Source organism: Dicentrarchus labrax, unplaced genomic scaffold (genome assembly GCF_905237075.1).
Source record: "Dicentrarchus labrax unplaced genomic scaffold, dlabrax2021, whole genome shotgun sequence".
In the NCBI taxonomy this organism is placed as follows: domain Eukaryota; kingdom Metazoa; phylum Chordata; class Actinopteri; family Moronidae; genus Dicentrarchus; species Dicentrarchus labrax.
In genome coordinates this window covers 12,593,321-12,605,428 of record NW_026136705.1, presented here as the reverse complement: position 1 = coordinate 12,605,428, position 12,108 = coordinate 12,593,321, and the positions used below count along the sequence as shown (strand labels likewise).

At 41.5% G+C, this 12,108-nt stretch overlaps 1 protein-coding gene across 1 annotated transcript; it reads left to right on the top strand.

Moving 5' to 3' along the window:
- The first annotated feature begins 6,741 nt into the window (after positions 1-6,741).
- On the top strand, positions 6,742-11,924 carry LOC127364446 (protocadherin-10-like). Its single transcript, XM_051402005.1, has 4 exons — positions 6,742-9,533; positions 10,208-10,269; positions 10,409-10,521; positions 10,728-11,924. Exons 1-4 carry the CDS (start codon positions 7,005-7,007, stop codon positions 10,997-10,999), a joined length of 2,976 nt encoding a protein of 991 aa, XP_051257965.1. The 5' UTR covers positions 6,742-7,004; the 3' UTR covers positions 11,000-11,924.
- Positions 11,925-12,108: the final 184 nt, after the last annotated feature.

Genomic DNA, 12,108 nt, shown 5'->3' with positions numbered 1-12,108 from the left:
GTAAATAAACAAGCAAATGGCTGTCTTATTACATTGAACACAATGGACAGCCATAATGTGGAGAGTTCAACAGCAAGAAGCAGCTTTTTCTTTTTTTCTTTCAAATGAACATTTTACTCACCATTAAAATAAGTGACGGTGTGGACAGTCTCAGGATAATATTCGTCCAGTCTTTAGTGCACCTGGGGGGGGGGTCGTCCTTGTGTGAAGCATTGCTCGCCTATGTTAAGTAAATGTGGGGAAAGTATGGGAAAACAAACTTTAACACGTAGCCGGGAAGGCACATTTGAACAGACAATGTTACAGAGAAAGCTGCTGTATGTCCACTACTGCAGGGAAATAATAACAGTGACAGCAACATGTTTATGCAGGACCTACCTGAGCCGGGTTTTGTCCTTACACCATGCACTACGCCCGTTTAAAATTATAAATAGACGCTTGGTTTGTCAACTTTAAAATAACTCCAGGGGTCAGGCGCAGTACGAAGGGGGGGCAGCAGAAGCAGCCTGTGGGGGACGTACGAGAGGGTCAACCAGTGTAGCCCGTAGTTGTTTATGCTAGCCGCTGAGGGGTTAGCTTCGCTAGCATTGTGTAAACCTAACTTGGCTGGTTTTCCTAACTTTAGTATCTGTCCTAACCGGCTGCTCAGTTGCTGCTGTGTCTCGCCTCCATAATGCCGGTGTAAAGTTGTGTCACAAGGAAACTGTTTGTTCACTTCATATGTGATATTAGCGATATGTTTTGCGCGCGCGTTTGGTGTCAAATTGCTACCATATTAATTAGTTGACTACAAAATCTGACCCGCATGCGCAGAATGACGCGTGGTTTCAACCGTGGGGCGGTTTATGGCAACCTGTGCAGCAGTGGGCCTAAACAAGATACCACTGGAAGTTAACTTCAGAGACTGGTAAACATGGTTGACATCATTGAATCCCAAATAGTGGAGTGTAACAAATTCTACTTGACTTGAGCTGTACTTTTTTTACCTACTTTATACTTCTGCGTCACTAGGTTACATTGTCAAAACTTTACACAACTACCTTTCAACAGCTACAAGTTATTTTGCTGATGAACTTTACATACAGTATCCCATCATCAGTAAATTATGATGCGTCACTATTAAAGCTGCAGTAGGTCGTTTTTATAATTTTTTTGTAATTTGCTGAAACTCACTCGTTTTCATCCAGGTCCGGTAGATTCTTGTAAATGTCATTTGGAGCACTAGAATGATTCAAAGGGAACCAGATTTTTTTCACAGATTATCTGTCTCATGTGCTAATGTCAGGAGGACACAGTGAAAATTCAAGCAAATATGACAAAAGTTGTCATTATTAAACTTACCTGCTGGAGCTTTTAACTACATACTGAAACAGTTCATAAAGTAGTTAAAATTATCTTATCCAACACGTTAATGCAACAGGAATAATAATATTAGATTATATACCATTTGTATTTTTCTGCATAATGAATCCTTTCACATTTAATATTTTCATACTAATATACCTGTGAATGTAGGATTTCTTGTAATGGAGTACTGCTACACTGGCCTTCTACAAAGCAGACGTTTTAGATTGTCACGGTGGAAAAGCATAGGTGTTACTAATATCTATAACAATGACTTTGTACAGAATGGCAGTGTGACAGTGAGCCAGCAGGCAAAATAGGTATACGTATGCTGCAGCTAAATGGAACTCAGCCACCATTAGTTTTATTGTTTATTTAAAGTCTTTCTCACCGACAGACCTCTGCTCAGACTGACAACAACACTAACACGAGAGTGAGGGAGACGTGAATCAAGAACTGTCCGTACAAGCACAGTCCTGACAAATGGTCTAATCAGCCAAAATAATTCAAATCACCTGTGCGGGTTTAGCATGGGTGTGCAGAGCCTTAAAGGATCTGAATACTTCCTAGACTCTTGGTTGATTTAGTGCTGAAACGATTAGTCGATTGACAGAAAATCAATCACCAAAAAAAATACATTAAGTCATTTGTCAAATAAAAATTTCAAACATTTGTTGGTTTCACCATTTCAAGTATTCACATTTGTGCAGTGTTTTGCTGTTTTATATTATTGTAAATTGAATATCCTTAGTTGAACAAAACATACATAAGACATCACCCTCTGATCTGACAGAAACGTCACTATGTTCTGACATTTAATACACTGAAGGACTAATCAATTAATTAAAAAAAATATACGCATTAATCCATTATCAGTGTTATGGTGTTAAGTGTATGCAGTACCCCAGGGTAGAAAACCACCCAACAGAAAGGTTGTTTTGATCCAGCAACCCAGTAATGTAAAAATAATACTGACACTGAGTCAAAACACCACATAAAGTTAACCCAGTATTGCATCAGTGCTATATTGGCCCATGTTGGGTCAGTTTATTTCGAGTGTGTAATTGGCAGTTGCAGTCCTCACTGAGTCCAAATGACAAAAGGATCTTACAGTCTTTGCAGGCTGTCCGAAGATGAAATGAAGGTTTCTTTTCAGTGGCCTGAATGACAGTTGCATAGGTATCATACACAGAGGTTGTATATCCTCAGCCCTAGCTGTCACATCACAGTAGTGTCCAGATGGCAAATTGTAGTCTGTGTAGTTGGCAGGACAGTATAATAAAAAATTTAGCATATAAAACGGAACTGGAACGCAGGATAAGACTGACCGCCCTGGTGCTTCATGCAAGTGTAGCATATACAAGGGTCTCTTTTTGCCACTGACTTTGCTATGATGTAATTTTCTAAATAATTTTCTTGAAATCTCCAATGTCACATTTAGTCATGATAAAAAAAGAATTTTGGAAATAGTATCAAAATATAGTGAAAGTGAGAAAATGACAACTATGATTTTGTTCATTGGGACTGCAAAAATGATAGCTGAAAGCCTTCGAATATAAATACCAAGCATTTATGATAGGTTAACTCAGCAGGTCAAACACAGTCAACAGCAGACTCTCCTCCTGTCTGCAATCTGCCTCTCCTTCCTGCAAAAGTAATGATCAGAGCAACAGAAGAGAAGATTCTCAAATTGGCTGTCTAACAGTGTGTCCTCTTGGGAAGAAGACCATGCTACACACACTGAGCAGTCTCTCTATTGATGCATGGTGTTGGTGTGTTGTAGCACAGAGAATCTGCTTGTTTGTTGTTTGTTTGTTTATAGTTTCTCCGTATCCGGAGGTGACCTGAATTGCTCTGTAATCTCTGAGTCTGCATTTTAAGAACCACTTTCTTCCACATATGCAAAGTTGTCCTCATTGTCTGCTGCTGATGTGTGCATGTTTCTTTGATGGCTTCTTAGCTGGCTTCTAAAGTATTTGGTCCAGATAACATCAGAGTGGACGTAAGAAGCGGAGCTGCATTCATGAGCAAACCATGAGCATCCAGTTATTAATGCTGGTAAGTCATTAATAAAGGGTACCATTTCAATTACCCATCTACTGTGGAGTAACAAATATTTATAAAGTATTTAATCAAGGATCACAGGTTTTTCCACCTTTAGTCATCTCTATATATAATAAAAAGTTATAGTAATAATCAATAATTAATGGGTTCTTACAGTCTTACACTAAGTCTGCAGATGTAAATGTAACTGCAATATTCATGGTTAGGATCTGGATGGGATATTTGTTGCATTTTTCACTTCCTTGTTTCGTGTTTATCTCCACTATTGCCATCTGATGAAGCCATAAAAATGACCAAAAATTGTGTAAATGTTGTACAAATGTCCTGCAACCAAATGATCAAACAGTCAATTAGTGGGGTCTTCTTGATGCCTTAAAGAACTAGCTACTGCAAAAAGACAAAGTGTCATGGAGGAGGATTTTCCACATGCTTTAATGGCTTGTAAGGGATAAAGCCATTATTTACAACATACTCTTTAAAGAAGGTCTCTTATTATAAAGTGGTAATGCAGTTTTTGAGGTAGTTTCGAAAGAGGACATGAAGCATCAGATTAGAATGAGGAAGTCTGAAATGCCAAGAGATAGCATTTTATTCCCATATGTCATACTGTCAGCTTCCCTCTGTGGACTGCATGCATGACATGACTCTTTGCAGTTGATGCCATGGCAACAACATGTCACAATGTCACTGTTCGGTGAGGTGGTGGTTGCCTCATGCACACCTCAATTTGTCGGTGGAAAAAAGAGAGGGGAACAGGTTCTTTTCACTGGCTCTGCCTTTCACTTCCCTGTGGCTGTGGTTTGCCCATACAAGAATTTAGTGTTGATGATTTCGGAGGCTTTGTGAGCCCGCTATCACTGTCAAGAGGTCCCCATGTGACAAGTCCAATAACAACTCTGCTCTCTAGCTGTCCCTCTTTCCTCTGACATTCATATCAACTTTCAACAAACACACTGAACCTACTTTAATAACTCAGGTGATGGCCTCATGAAAACCCATGTGCAGCTGAATTTACGGGGGTCTGGGAGAAGGGTAGATTCACATGAAACTGTGAAGCTACTTTAGGGACAGCATAGGCACAATCTGAGTTTAATGTTGGTTATAATACCTATGAACAGAATATTGATATAATGATAAGTATCAAAATACTGGCTCCATTACAATTTCTGTAAAAATCAATTGAGGACAAAGGAAGTTACATCTGCTCTTCTCTAATTCCCAGTGATTTTCTTGTACTCTGAGGGAAAAGAGAACATTTCTGTGGTGCAACAAAGACTTAAATCATAAATACAATCAACCATATGCATGAGGTAATATCCAAATGGATTTTTTGCAGACTATTGAATTGCTTAATTTATTAATGAAAATCTATGTTTACAGATGGAATACCCAAATTGGATCCAAATCCCCTTTTCTGGTAGCGTTATTTGTTCTAATGAGTGCATTTGATTAACTCAAACCATCACTTTCTTCCTGACCAACCCACATTTGAATGTGTGTGCATACTCCCACACAAGGGCAGAACCTTTCCCTGTTCACCATACTGTTGAAAATCATACTGTGTGTAACAATCCCCATACTATTCCATGTCTCTGTTTAGCACCAGTCCTGCAGCAATGTCTGTCAGTAATACAACAGGGACATACAAGATGCATTTGCATACTATGTGGGAAGACAAACTGGAGAATAGTTGTTACAATCTCCCTCATAACCATAGCAGTCAATCATGTGAGAAGTCCTTGCTGTTGGTTTGCTGTTGGCTCTTCATACCAGGTGGTGCAGAGCATCTGTACTGTTTCACAAGAGGTTAAATAGAATTCAGAGTAATTAGTTGCACTCAGAACATGTTACATGACAGACATTTTTTTCCTTCCATTTAAGTGGAATGCACAACACTGTTTCCAGCTAAAACCGCTTAAGTGTTAAAAGCTGCAGAATATAGGCTAACCTATTCTAATCCTACAGTTTTAAAGCTGGAAAGTAGTTAAAGACAAAGGGATTGATATTCTACTTTTGCCCTTGAGTGAGAGAAAGAGGGAGGGGGAAAGGGACAAAGTGAGAGAGAGAGAGAGAGAGAGAGAGAGAGAGTGTGTGTGTGTGTGTGTGTGTGTGTGTGTGTGTGTGTGTGTGTGTGTGTGTGTGTGTGTGTGTGTGTGTGTGTGAGGGAGAGTGACAGAGAGATAATCTCTTTTGTATTTTTGATCCCTAAATGTGGTGGTTGTGTCCCCTTATCCCAGCTACTTAGTTTCTGCAGTGCGTAAGTGATGCCATGCACTTAGGCTGTGAAAAGCAGGTCAGTATGACCACTGAGAGAAAACCACATGTGCATCACATGGATAGCCCTGGGATTATTCCTCACAAAATGTCTTAATTCCTCTGTTCACTAATGATCCAGGGAAAATGCCCTCTAATCTCCATTCCATTAATTAAAAAGAGCATGAGCCCATGGAAAACCTCACCATCTGCTGCAGTTTCATTCCTGCAGACAGATTGTGTTTTCAGTTTTTAACCAAGGGAACTGGGGTTTCAGAGCAAACGGGTGGAGCATACATTGAGGTGGATGGTAAACAAATAGAACTGCTCTATTTGAGTATTAATACCCTGAAATATGGTGGAAACAGGAGTACCATGATAATTTATGTGAATTTGAGCTGCTCCCTGAAGACAATTTTACAACTTACTGACTTAAATCCTATATAGTACCATAACATTCTTCTTTAGAGACTTCAGTTGTTTTATAGTACGTTTATAGTAACTGTGTCTATACTAAATATATGGACGACCTTTTTTTAATGAAAATTCTTTAATACAGTCTCTTCTAAAGGACTGCTATTATTCTTTTTTCATTAAGTAAGGTTGGTTTGAATTGAGGCTTCCACTCCTCTTTTATTCCTCTTTTTCTCTCTGATTTAATGAAGGTTCAACTGAAGTTCTCACTTCCAATAACATAAACAAAAATGAGCAATTATGACAATGAGTTGAAAAGTTTCTTAAAGAATCCTTTCATTCCAAATCTCTAAAAGGACCATCTCATTTTCCAGCACAGTAATATAGTAATTTCTCATTAAGAAAAAAAAAACAATAAAAGTAGCATGATTATGGATTAAAAGTCTACCACAGAAACTTTTCACGAGCTGTGTGAGTTAGTGACTATGCTGCAGGAAGACTTTGTTTGTATCCGATTATGCTGAACTATATCAGTTCAAAATAATGAAACACTCTTATAAGAAATTGAATCAAGTACGTTTGACCTGCGGTCAGAGCCCAGAGACTGTGACATGAATTTGATCGGGCTGGTAGGCAGGAAAGATTATCCGACCAGATGTTGTTCCCCCCCTATTGGAATAGTAGGGCCAATAATAAACACACGCACACACAGACACACGCACACTAATCTGAGATAGGCTAGTAGCCCTTGCACATCCCTTTCTCTCTCCTCTCTTTTCTCACAGGCAGACAGTCGCTGTTCCAGTCTCACCAATGTCAAGTTTTTTCCAGACTGTATTTTGCACACTTCTGCCTTAATCATCTCGTATGAGTACACAGCAGACACAGTCCTCCTTGGTGTGAGTTTGCGGGATCGCTTCAGCCTACAGATGGACACACAAGGGGCGAAGAAAAGACTATATTGGAGATGGCATGTGTGCCGTTTTGCGCTGTTCACTTGTTTCTTGGACGCAGTCTGGGGACAGATCCGCTACTCAATCCCTGAGGAACTGGAGCATGGAGCGTTTGTTGGCAACATTGCAGAGGACCTTGGCTTGGATTTGGACAAGCTTTCTGCGCGTAGATTCCGGATAGTATCGGGTGCCAAGAAGCAATATGTGGAGGTAAATTTAGAAAACGGAGTTTTATTTGTCAATGAAAGAATTGATCGTGAAGAACTATGCGAGCAGAGTTTGTCCTGTTCTTTTCACTTGCAAGTTGTCATAGAAAACCCTCTGGAACTGTACAGGGTAGAGATGGAAATTCTGGACGTGAACGACAACTCTCCCAGTTTCCCGTGGACCGAGTTTAATCTGGACATATCGGAGTCCGCTGCACCAGGATCACGTTTCCCACTTGAGAGCGCACAGGACTTAGACGTCGGATCCAACTCGCTGCGCACCTATTTGCTTAGTGTTAATGAACATTTCCTTTTGGATATACAGACGCGCAGTGATGGCAGTAAATTTGCAGAACTAGTCCTACAAACCCCGCTGGACAGAGAGCAGCAAAGTGCGCATCAAATGGTACTAACGGCGGTGGATGGGGGCGCGCCGGAGAGATCCGGCACTGCGCAAATTGATATTACAGTTTTGGATGCAAATGATAATGCGCCTGTGTTTGATCAGTCGTTTTACAGAGTGAGGCTTGCTGAGAACGCACCCAAAGGCACAGTTGTCATAAAACTCAATGCATCCGATTTAGATGAGGGCCCCAATGCTGATATCACATATTCGTTCAGTGGCCACGCTCCCATCAAGGTGCGCCAGCTTTTCAGCGTAGACTCGCGCACGGGGGAAATCAAAGTCAAAGGAGTGATCGATTATGAAAAGGCCAGGATGCATGAAATTTATGTGCAGGCTAAAGATAAAGGCCCCTCCGCTGTAGCAGTTCACTGCAAAGTGCTGGTGAACGTTTTGGATAAAAATGACAACCTCCCAGAGGTGATATTGACATCAGTGTCCACACCTGTGCAGGAGGACGCGCCCCCGGGGACGGTGATAGCAGTCATCAGTGTGATGGACAAAGACTCAGGTGAAAACGGGAATGTGGACTGTGAGATCCCCCATCACGTCCCATTTCAGCTGCACTCATCCTTTAAGAACTACTACACATTAGTAACTTGTGATTTTCTGGACAGAGAGGCAGTGGCAGAGTACAACATCACCCTCACCGCCCGAGATATGGGCTCCCCACCTTTATTCACCAGGAAAACTATCCTGGTCCAAGTGTCTGATGTGAATGATAACGCGCCTCACTTCAAACAGCCTTCATATACTGTGTATTTGACTGAGAATAACGCGCCCGGAGCATCCATTTGCTCTGTGACTGCTCTGGATCCAGATTCTGGTCAAAACGCATACCTGTCCTACTCTATACAGGAAGGTGACATCCTGGGAATGCCCGTGTCCACTTACGTGTCCATAAACTCAGACAACGGTAACATTTACGCGCTGCGATCCTTTGACCACGAGCAACTTAAAAACTTTCAGATCACAGTTCAAGCTCAAGACGCCGGTTTTCCGCCTCTGACCAACAACGTTTCCGTAAATATCTTTATTTTGGACCAAAACGACAATACACCTGTGATCCTGTCACCAGTTCCCCAGAATGGCACGGCACCCATCGAGGCAGTGCCCAGATCAGCCGACGCCGGTCACCTTGTCACCAAAATCAGAGCGATGGACGCAGACGCAGGTCAAAACTCGCGTCTTTTTTATCAAATGCTCCAAGCAACGGACCCGAGCTTGTTCAGCATCGCTCTGTACACGGGCGAAATCAGGACAATACGCCAGTTGGTGGAGAAAGACCCCGCGAGGCACAGACTGGTCATTCTCGTGAAGGACAATGGTCAGCCACCGCTCTCGGCCACAGTTTCCATCATCCTGTCAGTGGTTGACAGCCTGCCAGATTCGCAGCCCGATTTGGGTGACCTGTCACTAAGCCCGCATCACAGCTCCAACTTCACCCTGTACTTAATCGTGTCTCTGGGCGCAATCTCCTTCACATTCCTGGTGGCTATCATCGTCCTGGTTGCCATGCGGAGACTGAAGGGCAGACCGTCCAACAGAGAGTCCAACTTCCCCTCCTCCATCAGCGGGTGCTGCTGCTGCTGCTCTCGCTCCGAAACGTCCACCACCACGGAGGTGTTCAAAAAGTCCAACTTGAATGTGAGGATGTCCACAGGCGCGTCCGGCTGCGCGGAGGCGAACAGCAACGGTGCCCTCCCTCAGGTCTACTGCTACAAAATGTGTCTGACACCGGAATCGTCCAAAAGCGACTTCATGTTCCTCAAGCCTTGCAGTCCGGTGATGTCAGTTCAACAGAATAACGCCAAGAGCACAGATTACCTGACTTCTGGCTGGAGCGCGCTGGATCGTAATGAACTGGCCAACAACAGAGCAATGACCCCGAACGAGGTAGTGTACTGACACACAACAGAGGACTTATCTCTCTTATCATCACACTTTAAGAATGACACTCATCCCAAAAAGTCTATCCACTCTGCCAAGTCTCTAACTAGTCGTCCTGCTGCTTCACGTCGATTAGAAATGACAGAAAAGTTGACTGCAGGGGCAAATGTCACAATGCATTTGACACGCTAGGGGACGCTCTAACTCTTGATCTTGCTGTTGTATCTGTGCTCAAGTCAGCAGCATCAGTCTCCATCAGCATTAAACCTCACATTAGTCACATGAGAAGATTAATTACTTACTAATTTTTCAGTTTTTAGGAGATGTGGCATCTTATTTTTCATTATAATGTTGCATTAGAGAGCCATTTATGTCATTCTTCAGTGTAAACAATGAAGTGGAAATTAATAGAGTGGTGAAAAATTAATAGACTCCAGTTTTCCAGATGTTGCACTAAAACGTGACTTTGATTTTCTTTCTATGGAACTTGTGAATTGTTTCATAACGCTTTCAACGTGAACAACAGACAAAAAGGCATGTCAGACATCTGACTTTGACCATACAGCCCCCATGTATTGACACCTCCCATATCTGATACATGACAGCTCTAGACACAAATGCAGTGGAATTGATGTACTTGAGCTGGCCACTAAGTTTTTCTTCATTTTTCAACTGCGCAGCTGAAGTATTCGAACAAGGACTGGACCTGGACCAAGAACCAACGAAACTCAGCATACAAGAGGTAAATAGTAGAGCCAAGGTGCGCACACGTGCACACACACACACACACACACACACACACACACACACACACACACACACACACACACACACACACACACTGCTAAAATTATCATTGTGCTGTATCTTTATCTCTTCAGGTATAGTTCAGGAAACATGGAGGGCACGCTTTCTCGTCAACAGAAATATGATGCCGATGGGTTTTCCTGCTCTGTACCGCCCCAGTACTGGACCTGGGGAAACCATATGAAGGGTAGGCGGCAACTGTGTTATTTGGGCTCATTATTCTTAAGAATTAAGTCCCTGCATGCAAGTGATTTTGTTTTTTTGTGAAAATGCAAAAATTTAGAAGACGCCTTTAAAGTCATCGTATTCCTATCAGGTATACTGTATGTAAATATGGGCTCTTTGAAGAAATAATCTTCCAATACAAACTGTAATTTATGTGCATTTTTACAGACTGCAAGATGTCTCTTCAAGAGGAAGCAGTTCCTCACTACTCATGGGCTCCAAAGTACACGCAGCCTCACTCAGAGCCACCAGATTACCAGCACAATGTATACATACCTGGCACCACGTCTGACTACAGTACTCTGAAGCTGGCACCCAGAGGAGAACTGGATGTGTACAACACTTTCTCTACTTTTGGAAAGAAAAAGAGATTCATCTCACACTATGAACAGTCTATTGACAGAGACGATGGTCTCATAAGCAATGCCATTTTCAAATGATACACCAGCTAGTGTGTATTCTGTGTATGCTATGCCACTAACTAGTTCCATTAACAACTTTAAATTGCTTCTCCAGTGGAAGTATTGCTCTCGGAGGCTGGGAGACTATCATTTCTCCATTTTACAGTGGAATTTAATGCCACTCATTAACACAAGTATATTTTTATTTTTGTAAATACTGGAATACAGTATAAATAAAGTTAATAAAATCTATTTTGAAGCATAGTAGGATCTCCATGTAGCAGACATAGACTTCCTCATCATTAAGTTGTAATGTAGTTTAAAGGCAGTAAACTGGAACAAAAAGAAAAAGACTTCTCTTGTCCAGCAGCGAGCTCAGTATAACTGCTATACTCAACAGCAAGAAGAACCTCTGTGGGCATTATTTTTCACAAATGCTGCAAATCCTGGTTGGATAATTAAGCTGTGCTACAGCTGCGGTTGTCTTATGAGTTCAGCTTCCACTGAGCTTCCAATAATGCCTGGCGCATTTAGTGACAGGTCATCTGTTCAAAAGGGTGAATGCAGTCCAGGCACAATGCACAAGCAATGCAAGCAGATGGTAGAGGCAACATAATACAAACGTTATGCAGCACAGATTCATTTAGAACACAACTCAAATTTCAGATATATGACACTGAAATGATGAGTGTAACCATCAGAAAGTAAACACCCAGGAATCAGGATTTATTGTGTTGCAGGGAGTAGCATCCCATCTGTCATTTTTCTCATTTGGCTTGTGCAGAGTATCAAATTGTTTGATGCTCAGAAACAGGTTATATGCATTCCATATTTGTATTTATCATTGTATGGTATGAACTGTATATTTAAAGATGATTACACAGTTGTGCTTTATGGGACTAAATGCTCTGTATATAGTCTTATGTACTGTATATATTAAGATCAATAAATCTGTCCTCAACTATGTGTTTGTGGTTTTTTGAGAGAACAGCCATACTTTTATTCCTAATATTGGTAGATCATATGCTGAACCGATATGTGTATGTAGCTCTGAAATAACTGCTAGAGTAACTTCCACTATTAGTCAATAAATAAATTAAAAGCAGGAAAACAGTAAAAGTCTTTTTTTTATCTCCTGGCATTGAGAG

Bases quoted from the DNA above. Each gene is read 5' to 3' on its own strand.
- LOC127364446 (XM_051402005.1), top strand. From the start codon at position 7,005: ATGGACACACAAGGGGCGAAGAAAAGACTATATTGGAGATGGCATGTG. The intron at 10,270-10,408 runs GTAAATAGTAGA...TTATCTCTTCAG, and splicing joins CGAAACTCAGCATACAAGAG to GTATAGTTCAGGAAACATGG. The intron at 10,522-10,727 runs GTAGGCGGCAAC...GCATTTTTACAG, and splicing joins CTGGGGAAACCATATGAAGG to ACTGCAAGATGTCTCTTCAA.